At 43.5% G+C, this 25,634-nt stretch overlaps 1 protein-coding gene across 1 annotated transcript; it reads right to left on the bottom strand.

Moving 5' to 3' along the window:
- Nucleotides 1–9,643: 9,643 nt before the first annotated feature.
- On the bottom strand, nt 9,644–24,970 carry FDX1 (ferredoxin 1). The gene is made up of 4 exons (XM_053311378.1): nt 24,502–24,970; nt 17,904–18,028; nt 15,721–15,850; nt 9,644–12,491 (listed from the first exon to the last, which is right to left on the bottom strand). Exons 1-4 carry the CDS (start codon nt 24,654–24,656, stop codon nt 12,377–12,379), a joined length of 525 nt encoding a protein of 174 aa, XP_053167353.1. The 5' UTR covers nt 24,657–24,970; the 3' UTR covers nt 9,644–12,376.
- Between the last annotated feature and the right edge of the window lie 664 nt (nt 24,971–25,634).

The raw sequence follows: 25,634 nt of genomic DNA, 5'->3' as shown, positions 1-25,634 counted from the left end.
AGGCAATATGCGGGGAAGGAGGTTTTAACGTACCATCCCTGCAGATGATCACCGTGGCTTCCCTGGGCAGGCGGATGCCTGGACTGGAGGCTTGCCTGGCAGCTCCTGGGGTCGGGGTGCTGGAATGCACCACTGCACGTCAACCCCCCCCCCCGAGTCCAAATAATGCATCACACAACTTGTAGTGCATTTCTGGGATTCCCCCCTCTCCCCCTACCCCAAGTGTGCCAGCTGATACACGATTAGAAAAATGAAGTTAAGGGAGTGCTCACTCCCTTAGCCTCATTTAGCAGGGAGGCTACTTTGGCGGGTTTGCTGCCACATAGTTTGATGTGTGCAATCAAGTAGTTCACATGAGTGTGCAAAACTGGGCTAAGAGAGTTCACCGTGGTTTTGTACACTCATGTGAATACCCTCTTTGTCTTTTCAGAAAGAAACCACAAACAAAATTTCCCCTTACTTTGCAAGGGATAAGCTGAGAGGAAAAAAGAGAAAATTGCTTGGTATGCCATGAGAACAAATTCTCCTTCATGGCATACATCTGCATGATCATAAATTCCTGAGACAAAAAAACAGGCCATTATTTTTAAACATACCTGGTTTGTGTTGGAAGTGAAGGACTCCGCACTGTCTCATGGGGACAGACTAGTGAGTCAGAGGGCTAGAGGGGGCCAAGACATTGGTCATCCCTTCTTTACTGCTCTAACACTATCCCTTTGATATATAGTTTGCTACTCTTAAGGACTTCCTGCCTGCCTGCCTTCCTCTTCCTCTCTTCCTCTTTCTTCTCTCTTGCAACACACACACTCCTCTCTCCCTACACCATGTGTGCAGAGATGCAGAAACCACCCCTCTGCATCCAGCTAGCTAGACAGATTAGAGATACTATCTCTCCACTTTCCTATCTAGAAAGGCTTTCACTAATAAAGACTCCTTATATTGATTTGAAACTATGAACTGGCTCCAAGTTTCTTTTACTCTCAACATACACGCATGCCTAGGCAGACTCTGCTCTGTTTTGCCTCTGTGCACTCTGCTGTAATAGAAGGGTATCTCTTACCAGAGAGAATTCCCAACAGTTTGGAAGGGATACATTTAAAAATCTCCTCCTTTTCAGTCACATTAGTACTAACTGGTGACTAGGTTTTAATAATGGTGTATGTGGTTATGTTTATATTTGGGAGCTAATGTTTGGTTCTATATACGTGTGTACAATGTACACATGTACCGTCATTCACATGTTATATTGAACACAGGTACACTTCAAGAGAGTTGTAAATGCACAAAAGTGATTCAATATGTGGGAATCCACTAGGGATGTGAACGAATTGTTTGGGGCAGCTGCCGGGGGCGGGGCGGGAGAGTGGTAGCTTTAAGAATGAGGAGCGCAGGTCCTTGCCTGCTCCTCTGCCGCCCCATCGCTGTTCTGGTCACAGCGCTGTCCTTCCCCAAAAGCCGTGTGCAGCCATGTCACCCATGTGCATGCTACAGCTGCGACACAGTCATACGTGACCTTTTGGGAAGAACAGTGCCGTTGCCGGAACAATGGTGGGGCAGCAGAGGAGCTTGGAAGGATTTGCATGCCTCATACATTCCACCCAGTGAAATGTTTTGGATGTGGCCACCCGAATCATTTTGGTGCCTCGCTAATTAGGCACCGAAACCATTCAGGCACATCCCTAGAACCCACTGAAGAAGCAACCCATGTTGATTCTGATAACAGAAAAATTGATTATTTGGACTTGGCCCTTGGTAGCAGAACGGTATCATTATTTGGACTTTGGCCCTTGGTATCAGGAAGAACAATACCCTTTGCTATTAATTCTTGAAGACCAGATTTTCAAGCAGACATTTATTGTAAGGAAGTTGCTTCTCGGGCCAACCAGTCCTGAATAAGCCTCCCACTCCTCCTGGAATTATACATCCTGACCTTTGGCAGCAGGCAGAGTGTAGAAAATTTGATGGATGATGCAGTTCTACAGGTTCCATACCATAATCACAATAAGCACAGCAACCAGGCAGAAGTTATTTTTCATTTCTGCCTCCCGCCTAATACTGGTAAAACTATCAGATGGAAAACGTTCTAAGCTGTGATCTGGACGCTTGAATCTATTAGTGAATTTTTCCTCCACTTGAAACCTTTAGTTGATAAAAGAAACACAAAGGCACAGCCAAGAGTCCAGGAATGCATCATGAACAGCTCTATTAAAGCCAGATGTGTTGAGCTGCTACGCATCACACAACCATACCCTCAAATCTTCTTTGCAAAGAGTTGGCTACATTTTTTTTTTACAGGCAGAAACTATAACCAAAAAGAACACTCAACAAGTGATCTATTAATAGTGCTCTGCGATGCCGTTTCTACGTCAGTTTTACCAAGGTAGTGTTTTTGCTTGCTTGTGGGGGTACCACATTTCTTTGTCACACTAACCTATTTATTACATTCATATCTTACTACTACTACTATTTAAATACTGCTTTTCAGCAAAAGTTTCCAAAGCGGTTTACATAGAAAAATAAATAATTAAGTTGGTTCCCTGTCCCCAAAGGGCTCACAGTCTAAAAAGAAACATAAGGTAGATACCAATAGCAGCCATAGGAAGGATGCTGTGCTGGGGTTGGATAGGCCTATCTCTTCCTCCAAGGAGCCCAGAGTGATGTACATGGCTATGTTACAGTTGTTACACTAGTGATTTTCATTAATTTTTAAGCAGGGGCCACTTGCGGGGGGGATCCTTCAATGGGAGACCTGATGCCCACTGGCTGACCTCCACACAATCCTACACTCTCTCAGTCCTGGGAGGGCCCTTTAAGAGAGACAGAGCCCTCTCTTAAGGGTCCTAGGAGGAAAGTGCTGGGAAGGGCTATACTTCACAGGACTATATGCATGCCTTCCAAGTGACTCAAGAGGGCTCCGTCTCCCTTAAAGGAGCTCCCTTGCCCTGCGCTGGTCAAAACACAGCACCGCATGGTAAGAATGGTCATCTCCTCAAGGTGCCAGGGAACTGTACAGTGTATTCCGCTTTGACTGAAGCTTCACATAGGCCCAATAAACAGTTAGTCAAGAGGCCATACTTAAGGTTGATGAGGGCCATCACTGACCACCAGGTCTTACAATGAAGAACATAAATGTGTTACACATTTATAGAAAGTGATATAGATAGTTAGGTCAAATGTAACTGAGAACAAAACATAGAAGGAGCATAGTATGCAATGCATTGTTACCAGAAACTGGCCAACACTCAGACTTACTCTCCATCAGGATTTTTCATTTTGCGACACACAAAAAAGCAATTTTCATCAGTCTCCCCTTCCCTCTGCCATCCGTGCTTCCTGCAGCTATCTGCCTGAGGGTCCCCCAAAGACATACATTCCAAGGAGTATAAATGGCAATGGAGCAAAGGAGAGCTCTCAAAAAGATCACATACTCCCTTTGCGCAACGGAAAACTCTAGGGCGTTGGTGGCAGGTCAGTCTGGATGTTGGCTGGTTTTTATTGTGGGGCAAAGGTATTTAATGTTACAGCTGTTTATTTCTAACACTTTCCCACCAAAAGGATTCAGTTACAAGACTGGTCAGGAAATGGCTGCATCTCCTGTGAAACAAGTCAAGTTAAGTTAAACAGTTAAGAAAGCCAGAAATGTCCCCCATCCTCAGCTGCTTTAAAGTGGGAAAAATTGGAGATCACCTCGCAGTCTACCACATGACCTCTGCTCTGCTGGACCACTCTGCTGTCAAAAGCATCCACTTCTTTCATTGCTCTGACCTAGAGATGTGAAGACCTGGAGAAAAATGAGGGGAAATAAACTAGGGGGAGAGGGGGAAACAGGAGGAAAAAATCAGCCCCCCCTTTTTTTTCGGGGGGGAAAATGTGAATTTTTTCCTAGACCTTCACATCTCTACTCTGACCATGTAATGCCTCTTCTTTAATCCCTACACTGGTCTCCTCACTTTTTTCTGGATTCAGCCCGAACTCCTCCTTGCTTTCAAAATCTTCCATGCTCTTGTTTCTCCCTGTCTTCCAGCTCTCATACCCTGTTGCACTCCTGTCTGTGACCTTCACTCCTTCACCCTCAACTATCCAAAGGTTTCGTGAGCCCTCAAATAACTCTACTCTTTCTTCCTTGCTGCCCCTTATGCTTGGAACTTCCTCCCACAATGGTTCCATGATGTCACCGCTCCTCCTTCTCACTCACCTGATATCAATTTGGTTTTCCTGTAAAGATTAGCTCATTTTCTTTGAGACTTCAGCAGGTAAAGAATTAAAGATCTTTGAGGATACTTTGTTAAGTTCTGTTTAGAAGTCATATTCATTGGGTTTTTGGTTTCAAATCGCAGTAATATATCTAATGTATTTTTTGTAGGAACCATTGAGCCAATTAAAACCTTTTGGTTTAGAAGACGAGCCTGTTCACATGACTAAGGATGTCTTAGTCTATGAGAATTTCTCTATGAGAATTTAGATATTGTGTATTTGTTATAACGGAGATATTTATTTGTATGGATGGTAATTGGAATGAATTTTTTCATTTTTACTTCATGGTTTATTTTGAACCATTATTTGTGTCTGTATTTATATGAGGTATAATATGTATGAGAGTTTCTTTTTGGTGCATCTTTTTGCTTTGTTCACCTCTTCTATGAAGCCTTTGGCACAATCCCTGTTGCAGGGGCACACAACCGTAGCTCTCCAGCTGTAGCTGAACTACAACTCCCATCATCCCCAACCACAAACAATTGGGGCTGGGGACGACCGGAATTGTAGTTCAACAACAGTTGGAGAGCCAACGCAGAAGACATGTTGAGAGGTTAGATGCGGGCATAGCATAGTAGGAGGGTGAACAGATTTTATCTAGACAAAATTCTTCATGTATGATACTCTTACTGTACTGTTTCTATTGCAGTTTCTTTTGATGTTTCTGAAGTGACGTGTAGTTTTGTGTGTGGTTTTTTTGTACTGAGAGGCCGTTGGCTGTAATAAAGAGATTGATTGGCTGGAGAGCCAAGGTTGTCTACTCCACCATATGGTAATCAGGTCTAAGTACATATAACTAAATAAGTGCATATTCTTCCCTACTTAACTTTGCCTCCACTTCCCTCCTCTTCCTCTGTTCTCACTTGTGTTGAATTTTAGATTATAAATCTCTCAGGGTAGAGACCTGTACTCTTTTATTTTGTAAAACACCATGCAGAATGATGATGCTATGTCATTATCAGCATCATCTGGTTTGGTTCTTATTTGTGAGGTTAAACCCTAATCATGCTCTGCTGTGGGAAGTCCTCAGCCATTTCCAGATGGCAATAAACTGCAGGATGTGAAAAGCTTGTGCGCATATTCCAAGTGTGAGTTTACTCACCATCCACACACTCTTGCAGGAGTCTGTGCTCCTTCCCCATGCAATTGCACATTCTATTCCGATGCTGAAGAGGGACACTGCAGTGCCACCTGCTGACCAGCTCCCCCCCCCCATAACCTGCTCCTTTTCATTACTACTTTTCTGGCAAATGGGGAAGAGAGCAGGTTATTATCAGAAACAAGAGCTGACCAGCTGGTGGTGTTGCAAAAATCATGCAAGGTCCCTGCTTGGCTTCTGAACAGAGTGTGAAATCATGGTGGTAAGTACGGCAGCCTGCCGGAGTGTGTGGAGGGTGAGTAAGCTCACACTTAGAACACTCAAGCTTTTAAATGCCTGGAATTTATTCCCATCTGAAAATAGCCCTCTTCTCACTTGCATGCTTAGGTCTCCTTTACTCTGAAGCTGGCTCACAAGTTTGGGAAACACTTTATGTACTACTGCATTTAAATATAGATTCTTTTAAAAGACATTTAACACAAAAGAAGGTTGTATTTTATATTTTTGGTCTGCAGTAGTGAGTAAATAAGCAGGGGCTGAGGCAATAGACAAAGCAAGAGAGTAAATATACTGCTGCAGGGGAATTCATTCAGAGAAGGAGGAGGCGCGCAAGGGCTCAGAGGCTTAGCATCATTGTCACATGTGCTGCTACTGTCAAACTGTGGTGCATCTAGTTCGACCAGAAAGCTTTTAGCTTTGCCCTGGTGTTCCTGAAATTGTCCTTTAGGTGACCTGATAGGAAGAACAGCTGGCTACTTTGCAAACAACTTTGAAGATCAATGTGAAATTCTCGCCTCTCTCTCCTTTCCATCCAAGCTGACGTTTAAGCCCAGCAACTGTAGCAAACAAACATGACAGATAAGGTCTTATTTGGGGGTGAGAAAAACCCTAGCACCATAAATCAATTTCCAAGTTCAAAACTCTTTTATTTCCCTTAGTGATCATTTTAGAAACACAACATACAAAAATGCAAATAAATTTCAAATTTGTATACCACCCCAAACCTTTGTCTCTGGGTGGTTTAAATAACATTGAATGCCTATTACAGTGTGACTTTTAGGTACTAAGAACAAGAGGTTCCCTCCACCTTACTTACTAGAGTATCATAAACCTGCCTCATGTGTAATTAGTTAAAAATCTGGGTATGAAACTATGGTTTGATACTGGTTTGAAATCAACCATAGTTGGAATAAACCACAGTTCCTGAGTTCAGATGTAATGTAATTTGAATCTGCAGGTTATTCAAAAGTGCAAACAAGTTTTCAATCTCCTCCCCTCATGTGCAACGGAGAGGGAAGTGTGTGTGAGCTCTATCATATCCTGGCTTGTTCTCATAAAGCTTCCCATACTTAAAATAAATTGGCTTTTTTTCATTTATGTGCATACTGTGTGTGATATTTCAGGGCTGGAAAAAATCCAGAGTTCCTAGCAGAGGCACTCTTACCCCTGGACTTCCACAGCTCCCCCAAATCATCTTTAGTCTGTCCCAGGTGGTGTGGTCACCTGGCCAAGCATGATGATGCTTAATTTGTAGGGGAGGGGGGCCTCTCAAGGCCTTTAGGTCCAGGCTCCAAAATTACCTAGGTGCACCTCTAGTTCCTAGCTGCTACTATAGAACCACAAAATAAGCAGGGAGAAGGCAGAACCATAGACATACCCACAGTTAAGGTATGTAGAAAAAACCTGAGGGGGAGGGGAATCCCATCTTTCCCACGGTCCCTGCCCCCAGAAAAGAAACTCAGGCTACACATATGTAGTTAGAAGATTCCTGGAAGTAGTGAGTGCAGGCTTAGATTTAAAAACAATTAGTTCAAAGTAGAACAAATGGAGCCTATTTCCCATTCAACTTCCAAGCCATATTATCTCTTTTGTTTCTGTTTTCAAGATGACATCTCTGTATGAAGTATATAAACATAACCACATCAAGATCCCCTAGGACAGTGTTCTCCATTCCAAAACCTGAGGATCAGTGGCAGCCCCACCCCACCCCATCAACCCTTAGTACAGTCTCCTGGCTAAAATTTTTATTGGGCCTGTGTGAAACTTTGGCTAAGCTTTGAAGACAGCATGGTGTAGTGGTTAGAGGACTGGGGAGACCCAAGTTCAAATCCCCATTCAGCCATGATACTTGATGGGTGACTCTGGGCCAGTCATTTCTCTCTCAGCCTAACCTACTCACAAAGTTGTTGTGAGGAAAAACTTATGTAGTACGCGGCTCTGGGCTCCTTGGAGGAAGAGCGAGATATAAAATGTAAATAACACTGAGTATTCTGCACAGTTCCCCTGAGACCATGCGGAGATGACATAGGAAGCTGCCATATACCAAATCAGACCACTGGTCTATCTAGCTCAGTATTGTCTTCAGACTGGCAGCGGCTTCTCCAAGGCTGCAGGCAGGAATCTCTCTCAGCCCAATCTTGGAGAAGCCAAGGAGGGAACTTGAAACCTTCTGCTCTTCCCAGAGCAGCTCCATCCCGAGGGGAATATCCTATAGTGCTCACACATCATCTCCCATTCATATGCAACCAGGGCGGACCCTGCTTAGCTAAGGGGACAAGTCATGGTTGCTCTCACAGGACCAGCCCTCCTCTCCATCTGCATACACTGTGCACAGATAGTGCATATTTGAACATAATGTGTTAACAGGGCTTCAATGAACTGAACACGCCCATCAATGTGAACATGCAGCCACCTTATATCAAGTCAGACCTTGGGTCCCGTGTTGTCTACTGACTGGCACCAGCAGCTCTTGAGTCTCTACGTTTTTGCTTTCCTATGCCACAGGAACCTCCTGCCTGGTATGGAGACGAGGGCCCAGGCCAGCATTACCTGTTCTTTTTTTTAGTGGCTGATGCTGCTGTGGAAGAGTTTCATGCCAGGCAGAAAGATCACATGGACAGCTGCTTCAAGAAGCCTAAGGGAAAGATGCAGGCAGGGGCAATGACCATTCTCATCATGCAGTACTACTCAGGTGGACTCCATTAAAGAAAACGGAGCCCCTGCACAATCTTCAGCGATGTATAGAGTGTTGGGAAGTGTAGCCCTTCCCTGCGCTTTCCCCACAGAACTTCTGAGAGAAGGCTCTGTCCTTGCTTAAAAGGGCCCTCCCAGCATGGAGAAACGTGCAGTGGTCAGCACAGTGGGAACTGGCTCTCATACTGAAGTTTGTGTTTTTTTCCAAGTGCCCCCCCCCCCCAAATAGTGAGATCACTGTCCTAGGACTTCCTCCCATGCCTTTTAAGATGAGTTTTTATCAATCTGTAGTTATTAGGAAACACATGGACATGATCTCATAGGCTGCCTTTCCTTTAGAAAATAAGCCCCCCTAAAAATGAGAGCAGCTCAGCAAATATGCAGGTGGGACTGTACTTGTACTCATAAATCTAAAGTGCTTTTTCAGTTCTGGTTTTTGTGCATATCTAATTCCTATTGACCTGGTTCTGACATAATGCTAAGTCAGCACAAATAAACTTCTCCAAAGACCAAACATGTGGGAGATGATCCAGAGCCTCTTAGGATTCACATGTGGGGATTCCTGTATTGGCAAACCCTCCCCCCCCCCCCCCACAGGGAGTCATGCACAGAGAGGGACTAGATAATCTCCTACAATTACATCACTATGAGTGAGAAAATCAACCTCTGTGCCCAGGCAGCATCAAGACAGCACTGCAAGCAGATTCCCCAGCAGGACCCTTTCACACAGGACGCTGCCTTTTGGTCCATCCACCTCAATACTGTTTACACTGAATGGTAGTGGCTTTCTGGGTTTCAGGAGGGTATTTCCCAGCCCTACCTGGAGATGCTCAAGTTTGAATCTGGGAACTTCTTTGCATGCAAAATAAATGCTTATCCTCTGAGCTACAGTACTTCCACATTAGGATGGAACCCTTTAGGGGCAAAGTGCCACATTAAATAAGTGGGCATTAATATACATCAAGGCTGGAAATTAAGTGAATTTTGAAACGGGAATATCCATCCAAAACAAAATACAATGATGAATATGTTCTCATTTACTCCCACACATTGCAGTCATATAGCTCTAAGTTGTATAATGCCCCCCAAGCTGCTTACAATGAGATAATAAACGCAAAAGGGCAGACTGCATTCTATCCCCACCATCAATGTAGAAGGCTCACTTGAGCAATACAGAAGGCTCACTTCCAGGATTGCTTTAAGTAGACATACACATTTTCCTGGAGACAGTGCTCATCCTAGTGACTGTTGATATGGTAATCAGATAAAGCCTAACATGGAAGATGCTTCCTGGTTTCAAAGAAGAATCTTAGAAAATAATAATAGAAGGATTTATTTTCAGATTTTTAAAAATATTAAGAAATATGTTTAATCTCCAACATTTACAAGATAACTACTGGACAGATTTTTCTTTCCACTTGTCTACATATTTGTTGCTGTAACTAAATTCAAGAAACATTTTTCTTTTTAAAAAGAAGTTAAACTTTGCATTGAAGTGCTAACACAGAAATGCCCTTCACCAATCTAAAGCTTGCTGTGTTTGTCATTTCACAAACACATCTGTTTGATACTATGGCAGTATGCTTCAGGATCAAAGAAACCTCGTGCTATGAAACAAATGTACAGTACTACAATCTTCACTTTTTAATGCATGTTGGAAGAATCAAGATGCCCGTGAAGATCTGTTCTTCAACAAAAAATGAAGACATTTAAAGTACTATTATCATAAACATTAATTATTTATACCATGCAATGAGTGCATCTGATGCCTTAAAGGGTAGAGCAGGATAAACCACTAGTGGAGGAAGACAAACATTTACAGACTTTTTTCCTTAGGATTGAAAGGAGTCAGAAAGCAAAAGGTGCTAAAGAAATAGTTATTTTATTTCCCCTTACATTCTTTTAAGTTGTAGTGCATTTAGAAATATCCTAGGTAACTATATTCTTTTATATAAGATGCTATTCAATAAAAATAAGATGTCCTACACAGGATAAAAGGTCAGAAGACCTGCGTAGATGAACAATAGATTGCACAATACAAAATTGGCTCAAGAATTCAACTGGATGCCTGCAATAGTGAAGATTATGGGCAGCATCCAGATGAAGTTCCATTTAAAATTAATTTATCTCAGTGGTGATTAGTCTGGATGCTGTCCTATGGTTTAACAGCAACCATTATTGAATACCCAAGAAGTGTACAATTATATATGATTAAAAAAAAATACACACACACTCCCAGAGTGCTGACAGTGGAGGTTCATCTGAAATACAGTATAAGCACAAAACCAAATGCAGCGAGTGGTCCGCCCTCAATGAAATATTTGGAACAGAAATAAGGCATTACATGTGATGAAACACTATTTTTTAAAATCAGCATTAAAAACACTGAAAAGAATGTTAGAAAACGACATGGGTGCACCACCACTTGGTGACAGCAGGAAACACGGAGCCTTTTTAAACAAGTAGTTTAGGTAAGAACTAATCTGCCTACTTGCCTTTCACTATTCGTACAACTGGACTATCTAGATCAGTTTCACAGTTCACAAGTTAGCCCACTTCCACCTCTAAACATTCATGTATCCACCATCTTGAATCAAAGTGGATGACATCACAAACTACGCCATTGAGGTGTTCCTTCTGCTGTAGCAAGTTTGGTTCCAATTGGTTAGCGGTTCACAAGTTAGCCCTTTTGTGCCTCAGACGTTCTCATGTCCGCCATCTTGAACTTGGGTAGATGACATCATCACAAACTACACCACTGATGTGTCAGCTTGTGTCACTCACTACAACAAATTTGGTCCAAATCGGATAGGCAGCCCACAAGTTAGCCTGCTGGTGCCTCAAATGTTCACGTCTGCCATCTTGAATCAGGGTGGATGATATCATCAGACTACACCCTTGAGCCATCCCCATGTGTCCCTACAGCTGTAGCAAATTTGATTCAAATTGGTTTGGTAGTTCATAAGTTAGCCCATTTACGCCTCAAATGTTCTGGTGTCTGCCATCTTGAATAGGGTAGAGGACATCACTACAAACTACGCCATTGAGGTGTCCCTATGTATCCCTACAACTGTAGCCAATTTGGTTCATATTGGTCCAGGCATTGCAAAGTTGATAGGACACAGCCGGGTGATCTCATAAGTTTACTTTCCTTAAGAAAAGTAGGCTAAAAACATACCAGCCATTTTGCCTACAATATAACTATGCATATGCAAATGTCATGCATCTCAAAGGAGGACTTAATCTGTCCCACAAACAGGACAGATGCTTGCAAAGCACCAATGTTTACAGTATTTGTCTGGCAGCAAACAATATTTCTTTTTATCATGAGATACTTGCAGCTGCCAAACAACCAGAATTCTGCTAACACTTGGGCATAAACCCTCAGTGAGGCGATATACGTATGTATCTGCAACAATATATATTCTAGATAAAGGCCACTGTCACAGAAGAATATAATAATACACAGAAGCCACTCTAAACGTATATAGATATGACTCCTAAACTCTCATATCTCACGAGACTCCAACAGAGTTTTATAAAATTGCATATAATACTCATGTAACCATCAGCATTCTTCTCAACTGAGAAGAGACTCGTTCTCTGGTTACACCTACTTTCAGTGCTTCAGGAAGTAGTTTAAATTTAATTTTACAAGAAACTGCTTGCATTCATCCATCTTAAATCCAGCACTTAGTGTACCAAATTCATAGTGCCTAGGAATATGAAGACCGTTTTAAAAAAAAAAAATTCACTACTTTAGCAGTAAAAAAATATTTGTTATTTAAATGCAGTCAAAAAGGAAGCATATCTTTGAGGAAAATGGTTTGTTTTCTTATTGCATGGCGTGTCTAACATTACACAATTCATTTCCCTGATTTTAGGTCTGACTTTGATGAAGAAAGTTAAACACAATAATCCAACAATGATGATCACAAAATCAGTGTGTATACATGTATATTTCTATATTTCATTAACCATTTAGAAATAAGTTACAAAAATAGTTTTTAATGGTACACACAAAAAGACACGACAGCCTATAAGCCATATTTAAGAGTTCTTGCTCATGTCTATGGATTGTCTGGCATCGGCAACGGCTTCAGGCACTCGAACTGTCATATTATTAATAGATTTCTTCAAGCAGATCTGGCAACCCAGTCGTGATCTACAGGGGAGAAAAAGCATCACAAATTGAAGCTGAACTTTTTACTGTTTAGACAAGCACCCAGATGTGGCAGTGATCTTTTTAGGGTAATAGGGAAGGGAGGCAGAAGAGAAGTTCATTAAATACTAAAATTAAAGACACACACACACGTGAGGGAAACACACAAACATATTTCACAAATATGTTTGTGACCCGCTCTAACCCACTTCGAAACTGGCCCCTTGGTATACGGAAGAACTACGGGGGCTGAAGCAGCGAGGTAGATGATTTGAGCACAAGTGGAGAAAGACTCGGCTTGAATCTGACAGATTGCAACACAGAGCTCATTTGAAGACCTATGCTCCGGCCATAAGTGCAACAAAGAAGCAATTCTTTTCTGCCCATATTGCATCTGCAAGTTCACGTCCGGCGGAGTTGTCCAAGGTTGTGAGAGGGCTAGTATGTGCCCCTCCTCCCTTGAATCAGAATCTGGAATCATTGATTACCCACTGTGATGTGTTTAATGAATTCTTTGTGGAAAAAAATATCTCATATTCAGGCCAACTTAGACTCCGTCTCCACAATTACTTCAGTGTCTGATGTGGAGGTGTCCAGCGACTCCTCTTGTGTGGTTAGGTTGGATCAGTTCCAGTTTGTGACTCCTGAGGATGTGGACAAGCTGACTGGAACTGTGCGGCCTACCACCTGTCCTCTTGACCCTTGCCCGACATGGCTTATACTATCTAACAGGGCGGTTGTTGTAGAAGGCCTGGTAGAGATTTATAAATGCCTCCTAGTCTTAAGGAGGCAATTATTAGACCACTTCTAAATAAGCCTACCTTGGATTCCCTCAGAGCTGAGTAACTACAGGCCTGTCTCCAACCTTCTGTGGCTGGGCAAAGTAATTGAGAGGGTGGTGGCCTCCCAGCTCCAAACAGTCTTGGAGGAAACTGATTATCTAGACCCATTTCAAACTGGCTTCCGGGCTGGCTATGGGGTGGAGACTGCCTTCGTCAGCCTGATGGATGATCTCCAATTGGGAATTGACAGAGGAAATGTGACTCTGTTGGTCCTTTTGGACCTCTCGGCGGCTTTCGATACTATCGACTGTAATATCCCTCTGGAGCGTATGAGGGGGCTGGGAGTGAGAGGCACTGTTCTGCAGTGGTTCTGCTCCTATTTCTCAGGCAGGTTCCAGATGGTGTCCCTTGGAGACGGCTGTTCTTCAAAATCTGAACTTTTGTATGGTGTCCCTCAGGCCTCCATATTGTCTCCGATGTTGTTTAACATCTACATTAACCATTGGGGGAGATCATTAGGAGATTTGGTGCAGGGTGTTATCAATATGCCGATGACACCCAAATCTATTTCTCCATGTCAGCATCATCGGGAGAGGGCATGACCTTCCTAAATGTCTGTATAGAGTCAGTAATGGGCTGGATGAGGGATAACAAACTGAGACTGAATCCAGATAAGACGGAGGTACTCATTGTGCGGGGTTGAAACTCGGGAGACAATTTTGATCTGCCTGTTCTGGATGGGGTCACACTTCTCCAGAAGGAACAGGTATGCAGTCTGGGGGTTCTTCTGGATCCAAGTCTCTCCCTGGTGTGCCAGGTTGAGGTGGTGGCCAGAGCTGCCTTCCATCAGCTTCGGCTGATACGCCTGCTGTGTCTGTTTCTTGAGATAGATGACCTCAAAACAGTGGTACATCTGCTGGTAACCTCCAGACCGGATTACTGTAATGCGCTCTATGTGGGGCTGTCCTTGTACATAGTCCGGAATCCACAGTTGGTTCAGAATGCGGCAGCCAGGTTCATCTCTGGGTCATCTAGGAGAGACCATATTACTCCTGTATTGAAGGAGTTACACTGGCTGCCGATATGTTTCTGAGCAGAATACAAGGTGTTAGTTATAACCTATAAAGCCCTAAACAGCTTGGGCCCTGGGTATTTAAGAGAACATCTTCATTATGAACCCCACCGCCCATTGAGATCATCAAGTGAGGTCCATCTGCATTTGCCACTGGATCGTCTGGTGGCTACTCAGGGATGGGCCTTCTCCGTTGCTGCCCTGAGGCTTTGGAATGTGCTCCCTAGTGAAATAAGAGCCTCCCCATCTCTGACAATTTTTAAAAGGTCTTTAAAGATGTATCTGTTCACCCAGGCTTTTTAACTGATACTGTTTTGATTGTTTTTAATGTTGTTTTAAAAAACTTTAAAAATTGTTGTGTTTTAAATTTCTTTTTTTGTTTTTAACTAATGTTTTAATATTTTTATCTTGCTGTAAACCGCTCAGAGACATAAGGTTTTGGGCAGTATAAAAATATGTTAAATAAATAAATATAGCACTTTGAATAGTCAATGTATTTCATGCAGATTAGCTTGGTTAAATTATTTCAGTACCTTAATCCTGTAAGGTAGGTTATTCCCCTGTTGCAGCTAAAGCTGAGTGAGAGCAATTTACCCACCCCACCTTGTGAATTCAGAGTGGAGGCAAGATCTGAGCCAGGAACTTTCTGAATTGTTGCTCAGTCTCTTAGTTACTACAGTAACAAATCCACCACTGAGACACAGGGTAACTACAACCACAATTCCATTCATTTCAATTGTACTTCCACAGACACTCCCTAGTTTCCTGTGCCTAAGTTGTGAATCCAAGTCTGCACCAAATACCAAGCTTAGCTCTTGTTTTCCCCATTTGCCTTCTTAATATGTATGCAAGTCCACAGGAAGGCGCCAGCTGCCAAAAGCATTTTCTTGTCAAGATGTTCTGAGAGAACATGACAAGGAAAATGTTTTTGGCAGTGAAAAGTTGCTTTCAAAACAGGAGAGAAAATCAAAAGTAGGATTCTGCTTTGGCCTATGAAGACCTCTTTTGCTGCTTTGGCCAATTAATTCAAATTTACAGAAGGTGCCAGACAAGCTTTGGAAAGATGAATTAAAAAAAGAAGTAGGAATAGACAGATCAAACACTTGGGTGAAGGAATTCAACATTCCAGTTCTGGGACCAAACATGGTTCTACAGGTAGAAGGGCTGCTCTATCAGAGCAGGGGAAATCAGATCTTTTCTAGAGATAACATGACTATTTTTATTAAGCAAGGCTCAGAATGTGGTGAGCTCATAATGTACAACATTATGAGAATGTTGTACATAAACGCTTCAATATATTTAGTTTAACCTAAACAGCATGCAGTTTCAACAATGTTTCTAAGGCCCTTTGGTGGGTTACAAACCAGCTCCACCTTACCTTTCCGTCAGTCCATAGGCAAGGTCCAGCATATCCATTTCCTCATCAGTGATTGCATCTAGTTTTTTAAATACGTCGTCTTCGAAGATTAAGTGACAAGTAGAACAGGCAAGCGTTCCTTCACACGCACCTAAAGATGAGCAGAAGTATTAGGTGCCCATTTATAATTAATTCAATTTCTATACCGCCCTTCCAAAATTGGCTCAGGGCGGTTTACACAGAGAAATACCAAACCAACCCAAACACATATTCATTAACATTTCTGTATTAATCTTTGAATGATTGTTTTGTATGCTTACCTGTAGAACCAGAAAATAACTAACTATGATTTGCTATGTGTGTACAACAAATCCCTGCATATCATCTCTACTCATTACTCCCCGCTCAACAACTTGTGATGTTCAAAATAGAAGGTAGGTGTGTGTGTGTGTGTGTGTGTGTGTGTGTGTGTGTGTGTGTGTGACCACACACACACAGACTTTACTGTTGCTAATTGTGGAGAATATGCAGTTCATATTGAGTTTTTATAAAAGAATTTAAGATCAAGCTTGAGTGAAAAATGCATTAATGCTGCCGTGAAGCAACTCTAATACAAGAAAAATTAAAGATAAAAAATTTTAAATTATATTTTTAAAAAGAAAAAATAAATGCTTGAACTTGAAAGTCATTCTATAAGAGCAAAAACATTAAAAATTACAGTAGGTGAAAGGAAGCAGGTGTGTCTGAATCTTTAAGGAACAGCAGATGTCTTTTAAAGTTCTCTGTATCTGCAATGCCCTCTAGTGACAAAATTAAATACAAAAAAGTCTTTAGGAGCTTCTTCTGCATTTCAGTAACATGACTGGCAACAATTTACAGTACAGCAGTTAGTGAGGACACGAACACTTTCCAGACAGCAGTAATTTTGCTTACCTCACTTGGTTTTTTTAAAAAGTATGCAAATTGAAATATTAAATAGTATATATCAGAAACCAAGTCACAGAGATAATATCAAGAAATCAGATGGTGCACTGGAAGGATTCGGGTGCCAGAGAGGTGGACAACAGTACAGTTACACCATGAATCAGAGTTTGAACACGAAGGTAAGGAAGAGGAAGCAGGGAAAACTGTTAGTAGTCTGGATCCAATGGAAGCAAGAACTAAATGAACATGAAGCAGCCTTATGCTGAACCAGATCATTGGTCCATCTAGTTTAACACTGTCTACACATTGACTGATGGGTCTCTCTAGGGTTTCAAAGAGGGATCCTTCCCAGCTCTGCCTATGCCAGGGGTTGAGCCTGGAACTTTCTGCATACAGAGCAGGTGCTGCAGTACTGAGCTGTGGCCTGTCCCCAATGATGGAAGAAAGAAAGTAGGCACAAAAGGGAGGAAGTTGCTGGCTTGCTGCACAGGATTCAGAAACAAAGTGACCAATCATAAGTAGGATGGTTGAGTGGGTAGGTGCATAAATATACTCTTGGGAGGCCAGAGTACAGAGGACCAAGGCTTTCCCAAAGCCGCCAAAGGATCAGAAGAAGTAGGGGGAGAAGAGGTGTGTGAAACAGCTACATTCCAAAAGATTTTTTCAATGGATGGAGATGAAAAGCTAGGTAAGGTTAGCCATTTATTTCATCTGTCCACAAGGCCCAACCTCTTACGTTCTGGGTCAGATACGGTAGTAGGGCACACACACACCCCACTACACAAAAGGTTTTTTACATTCCTGAAACTGCCACTGATCTACCCTTGTATCCTTTGCTACAATAGGACAAGAAGCACTCAGGTTTGAAGAGAAGTTAAAATGGTCTGCCAGACACTAGGAATCTATCCCACTGAATGAAGTACGTCAGTTTTGAAAATCTCCTTATACACATGGCAAACCATTATAGTAGGAAGCCTTACAGACTGCAGAATAGAGGAAAGTTAGAGTCAGGCTGTTGGAAAGGGAAAGAACACTTCTGCAGGAAGAATTACAATTTGCTTGTGGGAACTAATGCTCATTCAAGAACATACCTGCTCCAGAATGCACAAGGTTGGCTCTATTTTTGCTTACTATTATCATTTCCTGGCTGCTTAACATCCCTATTCAAATCAGTGGGATAGATAGAGAAGTGTTTCGCTTCAGCTGGATCATGCTCCATACAATTTCATTTTCTTCTGAAATCATATTCTAGTTTTGCAACAAGAAACACTTTCACTTACCAAATCCATCTATGTCTAGGTTGTTATCAACCACAACATCTAGAAGCGAGTCCCCAACCTTTCCTTGGGCTGTTAGTTTGTCACCATCACGGTTTATGAAGTGCACAGTAACTTTATCTTCTGAGCTGGAAAAACAACAACGCTGTCATAGTCTTCAAGTCTCAGTCTTTATTAGTACAGCCAATGGCCAGAATTACAAAAATAAAATCATTTAGAATTAACAACTTCATTCTGAATAACACCACAAATATAATAAAATTTAGCAACATTGAATAAATTCTCCTCTTTACAATCCTTTAAAATTAAATTTAAATAGTCCATTTCAGTTGATCCTGGAATAGGTAGGTAGGTAGGCTTTACCTATAACAGTGTGAGAGACTGAACAGGATTCCATGACGTTCTGGAGAGTAGGTAAGCAACAGAACACAAACTTTGAACAGCTGTGGACCTCACCACAGAACACTTCTTTGGGAAGTATGGGCTGAGATTAACACACTTCTAATAAATATGAATCTTCAGCTTTAGTGTAGTGGTAACATCTGCAGCAGTGGTCCCTCTAATTTTTTTCATCTCTGTGCGGAATGAGTTTTGTTCTGGGTGGCAGTATCAAGTCACTGTGTGCCCACATGCATTCAGAGTGGGGCCTTCCTAATTGAACCTGAGTGGGATCGAAGGTTAACTGAGCGGACATCAGAAAACTTGTGAGTGTGTGCACACGCCTTAGAGGGAACAGTGATCTGCAGTCATTTTGTCAAAAACATCAAGAAGATATTTTGTGTTTGCTGAACTTTAGGCTTCCAATGTAACACTTCAAAGCAAGTGCTCCTCTAACAGGGATTCCCAGATGTTGTTGACTACAACTCCGATAATCCCCAAGCAAAAGGCATTGCAGCTGGGGATTCTGGGAGTTGTACAGCATCTGGGAATCCCTCTTAGAGGGAACACTGCTTCAAAGTTTTCTTGATGGTGCTATCAGCAGCCCTGATTCTGTGCATTTGGCTTCAAGAACAGCTGGCTCTTGTAGAGTCACACTACCAACACAAAAATAACCAATTTGTTTTATCCCTGGGGTAGGCAATGTGCAGCTGAACCACACCATTTATTACAGTTGGGGATGATGGGAGTTGTAGTTCAGCAACAGCTGGAGAGTCACACATTGCCTACCCCTGTTTTAGACTAATGTTTCACAAGTGCAACAAGAGAGGTTGCACACACTTCAGTTGCACAGCTACATAAAGTTGTGGTGGTGTACAGGATGTTTTGCAACCACTAGTGGAAGACTTTGTTTGGGACCTATACAAGGATGCACAACACACTGTGCAAGGAATTGTACAACCTATCAACTTCTGTTAGTGCACGAACACGTCTGGAACAGACTTCCTTTCTTTGTGCAACGTTATTGCCCTACAACCTTGTACTAGTGCCACACTAGCCTGGGATGTATGCCAGTGTGTGCAATTATTCTCAAGACTCAAAAACCTCAGAATGATAATACTGAGAACAGAGCCACACGATCAGCAACATCATGTGGTACTGTTTTTCTGAAGTGCATTAATTACATCAGCATGTGGATGATAGATCAAATGTGTGAATGCTCTCCTATATAAACAAACTCCTTGCAGAGATGAACTAACAAGTCTCTAAAGACGCATTTCTTCACCCAGACTTTTAACTGATATTGTTTTGATTGTTTTAGTGTTGTTTTTAGAATACTGTTTTGAAATTTTAAATTGTTTTAAATTTCTTGCTTTTAAATTTTTTGTTTTTATTTTTAATTAATGTTTTACTTTTAATCTTGTTGTAAACCGCCCAGAGACGTAAGTTATGGGTGGTGTAAAAATACGATAGATAGAAAGATAAAGTGTCAAGGAGAAGACTAGACTAGACTGCTTCTTTATGGTATAGTAGTGTTCTAAGTGCAGCATAAAAGAGAGGGCAAGGGCAAGTTTGGACGTACTGGGAAACTGGAGATCCTTCAACTCCGGTTTCTGAAGCTGCACATCCAAACTTGGCAAACCGAAGTAGGGTAAAAAGGGACCTGCTGTTTCCCTCACCAAACTCCACTCTGAACCTTCAGTCAGAGTGGAGTTCTGCCGCCCTTAACTCCAGTTTAGTGGTGTCAGAGCTACATTCAAACACTGGCACAGCGGTTTGGGCCCAATGGGACCAGAGTTGAGGGAGGAAGCTACTCCCTCACTCCAGCTCAGTTAGCTGTGCGAGCTGCCCTTCTGTCAAGAAGGGAGACCACACAGCCTGCTCCCCTGTCTCTCTGCAGTCCCGCTAATTGTGAAGGGGCCCCTCTCCCCAACATCTAATCGCAGACAGGAGAACAGAGGGAGGTCACATAACCACGGGAACACTGGACCCATGGTTCTGTCTAAACCTGGCCAAGAAGAACAGAGCATTGTAGCAATTCCTCAGCTGCTTTTGATGGTGCAGTCCAGCAAGAACTGACCAGGTGATGCTGCTGATCACATAGCTTAGTTCCAAGCAAAAAAAAAAAGACACCCCACAGTTAAACAACATCAACTAGCCTCTAAATTATTTTAAACAGGAATATTTGATATGGACAGTCATATTTCTAGAGTGCAGGTAGTTGGTATTGCTACAATTTTATGTAAGATTTCTGACATGTTTCTCCAACAAATATTATTATTTATTCAATTTCTATACCACCCTTCCAAAAATGGCTCAGGGTGGTTTACACAGAGAAATAATACATAAGTAAGATGGATCCCTGTCCCCAAAGGGCTCATAATCTAAAAGAAACATAAGACAGACACCAGCAACAGTCACTGGAGGTACTGTGCTGCGGGTGGATAGGGCCAGTTACTCTCCCCCTGCTAAATAAAGAGAATCACCACGTTAAAAGGTGCCTCAATTGATTCAAACCAGAATAAAACAGTAGAAGAATGGTTTTCTAATTAACCATAATTTTCTGTTTCAAAAGGAGAAATCTTTAACAACAGTGTGTGGCATGTTTTATTATAATGCCACATCCAATTCTTGTCAAAGATCCCCTCAATCCATTTCCCCACCAGAGGACAGCTACATGCTACTCTCAGGAAAAAGCATTTATTTCTTGAGACATAATATGTGATGAAAGACTGGCCTTGTTTATCTGTAAAATTCAGCCAAGTATGAACTATTTTTATGGTTAGTTACCTCCTGAGTTTCTACAGAGGTTAAAACAACAGCATTTAAAAATACTAAAATGCCATAAAGTACACACACATTCTTTGTAGCTTTCACTTGTTATTTGGTCCCTACAGGTTCTACCTACAATGAGATCCAAGATGGCCTCAGGCTCTTCCATTCTCTCTCTCTCTCCCTCATGAAAGAAGAGGAGATCTGGTCAGGAGAGATCTTCGGTTTACAGGGACATTTGGTCTTTCTGACCTTGAGAGATAAAGTAGAATCTCTTCTGCAGTGTTTAAACAAATCCTGGGCAGGTTCACATTATCTACTAGCAAGTAAAGTGGGCAGTAATCTCCAGTTCCTGGGGAGCACATGCTCCCAATTGGTGCATTGTCCGAACTCTCTAGTTGCCACTTCTTGAGTTCTGTGCCTGACCTTTGCTCAATTTCTGTAACCAAGATATGAAACTGGGCAAAGAATGTTGGGCAAAAGTTGGGTAGAAGGCTCAGAAAACAGTGTTTGGTGAGTTTGCATCAAATGCCTGCTGGGAGCGTGTGCTTCCTGGGAAGAGGAGGTTCCTTACAACTTACTTGCCAGCAGATTGTATGACTCCACCCACTATCTGTATTGTTCAATTGCATCCACATCAGTCAGCGGTTAGAAGAAAGAAATGTGTAAATCCAAGGCCTCTTCCCAATGCCAGAAGTTAAATAGAACGTGAACAGCTCCATGAGTCCAAATATTACTGCACTTGGGTCAGAAAGGAAATGCAAACCTGACATTGTTTATAAAACTCAATATACTAAAGTTACGGGAGGGTTTAACACTATAGCACATGTTGCGTTCTAGACTCCTGCCAGAATATACAGGCACATTTAAAGTTTAATGCAAACAACACAGGAAAGCAGAGAGGTATACAAGTAGGATAGTGGCACAAGTGAAATCCAAAGCAGGCAAAGCCTCAAAGTAGCTCACCCAGTACGTATGCAGTCCCTCCCATCACTACTGTGTCTTTGTTTAGTTTTGCCTCTAAACTGTTGAGCTGGGAAGCAGCATAGCACAGCAGAGGCAAGCCTGATTCTGGGGCAGAGCTGGGCTATCAGCCAACAACCCAATTTCCAAATGTCACAGAAAATCCAATTCCTTCTACCTCAATGTGACCTCAGGGCTTCCATGCTACTTTCTAATACTATTCAATGTACACACATATGCATACATATGGAAGGGCTTGACAATTTCCAGGTACCTGTTTCCCATGGTGACTGAAAATTTAAGTGTGGCACCTGTGCCAGGGCTGGGATGGATGGATGGATGGGCACAGCCAGGAGGAAGAGTGAGCAAGCAAGGCAGGGGCAGGTTGCTCCGTCCTGGTTGCGTTCATCCACCACCTGCCTGAGGCAGACAGATGTGACCAGGAGGAGGAGTGAGCAAGGCAAGGAGTTTCCCCCCTCTTTGGAGCATAGGGCGTTGCTGGGAGCAAGTGGCAAGTTTGCCTCTCCAAGAAGGGGAAGGTAGTCTGGCTCCTAGGTTTTTGGCCTAGCTCCCAGAGCCAACAAATATTTTACAGTACTACTGTAGTAGTACCAATAATACATTTACACCACCATCCCCAGAGCTTTCAGATGTCACCACTGCTGCCAAGAAGAGCCAGAAGCCATAGATTATCCAGCTACCTGTGGGAAAAGGTAATCTTCCTTGGGGATGTCAACATTTGGTTCTACCTGGCCCCGATTGCTAATCAGCACACCTTATGGGGGTGGGGAGAGCAGCAATTGGGGTGATAACTTCTAGGTCAGGACAGGCAAAATTAGCCCTGCAGCTGTTTGTTGAACTACAACTCCCATCTTCCCCAGCTACAATAAATTGTGGCTCCTAGGTGCTGAGAGTTGTACTCCAAAAACTGCTGCAGGGCCAACTCTGACCACCCCTGATCTAGGTTGACACAGCCAACGGGACTGCTGCTGACTATACCCATGAATCATTTAGTTCACACATTACATTTGCTGTGAACGAAGGGGTGTGTGTGATCAGAACTCTCAAGAGATGTAGTTAGTACTGTGTGAACATGCCTTCGGTGGTGGAGAAATATAGGGAAGGAGAGCAACTCTGTCCAAGGTTTGAATATGAAACATACTTCAGTTGTATTCAGTAACCTCCACTGGACTACTGCTCACCTGAAGCTTGTTCACACATGGATGTACACAATTTGATTTCTCTACACCAGACTGCTGTACAATCAATGCCTTGGGACACTAAATAACTCTTCCCCACTCCTACAAGATGTGCTGACTAGCAATCAGGGCCAGGTAGAACCAGATCTTTCCATCCCCGAGGCAAATTACTTTCCCCACAGGTAGCTTTATAGTCTATGGCTTCTGGCTCTCCCTGGCAGCAGTGGAGACAGCTGAAAGCCCTGGGGATGATGTTGTAAATGGGTGTAGTGGAAGGGAGACACACACGGCCAGAGCACCAGTACTTCTCGTTTCTCTGGCTGTTGGGGGTAGGCATGACCATGGGGGCTGTCATGCAGAGTGCCTGCACTTCTGAATTTGCAACTACATCACTGGTTGGAAATATATTCCTAGTTTTTGTCGAGTGTCCATTGCCTGGCTCCTAAATGTTTGAGCTGCCTCCTAGATCCAAAGAAAAATCATCAAGGCCTGGAACAGACACACACATATTCATCAACCCGAAACCCCCACACTTCATGCTTTGGTTTGATGGCTTTGCAGCCGGCCTGCTCAACTTTGCTGCCCTCCCCCGCCCACCGCTGTTTTTGGACTACAACTCCCATAATCCCAAGCCACAGTGGCCAACAGCCAAGGAACATGGGTGTTGTAGTCCAACATCTGTAGGAGGCCCGAAGGTGAGCAGGCCTGCTTTACAGGGAGCAAAACCACCATGGTGACCAAGCTCTTGGCGGCGGCCTCTGCTCTGGGGCAAAGGAGCAGGGTTCCCAACTGTCCCTCATTACACAACACATCCCTCATTTCAGGGATGACATGTTGGTCCCTAGAAGGACAGCATTTCCCCCTCATTTTGGAACTGGGGCAAGCAGCTTCTTATTTTGCAAAGTTTTTAGTTGAGAAGTGGCATAACTTGAATATGTTCTACATAATGACAATGCTGGCATTATTCCATAGCATATAATTCAGTTGCATACAGGCCAGTGGTACTCAGGCTCTTGATTACCACTGCATACACCTCCCTCCCTAACACCCAGCCCCCCCCCCCAACTTGTGCCCCTCATTCTGGCAATGAAATGCTGGCAACCCTATGAAGGAGGGTGAAGCCAGAGCCGCGCAAGCCCCAGGTCCAAACCTTCCCTCCAGAGCAGCAAACTCGGTTAAGGAGAAAACCCACAAACGGGGGCGGGGGGACACACGCAGGCGAGGGGGCAGTGGAGGAGGCTCCTCCGGCCGGGGAAAGGAACCCCCCTCCCCGCCCGGCCCTCGCTTACCTGAGCCCCGCCAGGGCGGACGCATGGAGGAGCCGGCTGGGGCCTAAGCGGGCAGCCACGGCGCCCCAAGCTCTGCTGGTCCGGCTACGCGCCGAGAGCAGGCGACGGCAGGAGGAGGCCGCAACCTGGACGAGGAGGCAGCCTGAGGCAGCCATGCAGGCCAGCGGAGGGGCTGCCCAGGACAGGAGGCCGCGAGGAGGAACTCGCCACGCCGAGCACAGTCCAAAGGCCGCCAGCGGCTTATACAACCGGCACCCACTGCGGCGATTCTCGTAGCCGCCTACGCCGCCCACCGGAACGCAGCCGCACGCGGCCCGCTCGGAATTAGGCACGCGAAATGCGCAGGAAGGTCGCGGCTTTCCGCATGGGGCGGTCGAGTTACGCGAATGGCGCAAAGGGGGCGCCCGAGAGAGGACACCCAGTACAAAGCATGCGGCCGCTGCTTTCGCGTTTCTTTCTTTTTCGGCTGTTTCGCTTTGGCGTGTTTGTGGGTCTCGGGATAGAAGTCTTGCCCGGCTCTGACGCCTGCCTCCCACCGCCCACCGCGTTTTTACAATGGATCAACACACGGCTGCAGCGAGGCTTGTCTTTCTCTCGCCTTCCTTGAGCAATCCGGGAGAGAGCTTTCATAAATGTACCAAGATGATCTTCTCTCTTGGATCAATGGGATTTAAACTTTTACTGGAGGGTGTAATGTTTCCGACTATTAGGATAGGTCAGGGATTCCCGTGACACTCTATGGATGCAAAAGCTGGACTTTGAAGAAGCAAGATAGAAAAAGCATTGACGCTTTTGAACTTAGGTGCTGGAGAAGACTTTTGCGGATACCATGGACAGCCAGGAAAACAAACACATGAATCCTAGAACAAATCAATCCAGAATTTTCACTCCAGGCACAAATGACCAGGCTCAAACTATTATTCTTTGGACACATTATGTGAAAACCCAGCTCCCTTGAGAAGTCCATAATGCTGGGAAAAGTTGAAGGAAATAGAAGAAGAGGACCAGCATCAAGGTGGATGGACTTGATTATGATAGCAATGAATGCACCACTGAGAGACCTTAAAGGCCAAGCTGAAGACAGACCATCCTGGAGAGAATCTATCTATGTGGTTGCTAAGAGTTGACACCAA

The sequence above is a fragment of the Hemicordylus capensis genome, chromosome 3 (genome assembly GCF_027244095.1).
Source record: "Hemicordylus capensis ecotype Gifberg chromosome 3, rHemCap1.1.pri, whole genome shotgun sequence".
Lineage (NCBI taxonomy): Eukaryota > Metazoa > Chordata > Lepidosauria > Squamata > Cordylidae > Hemicordylus > Hemicordylus capensis.
Note: the sequence above shows the minus strand (reverse complement) of the source record. Positions and strands in the feature narration are given on the sequence as shown.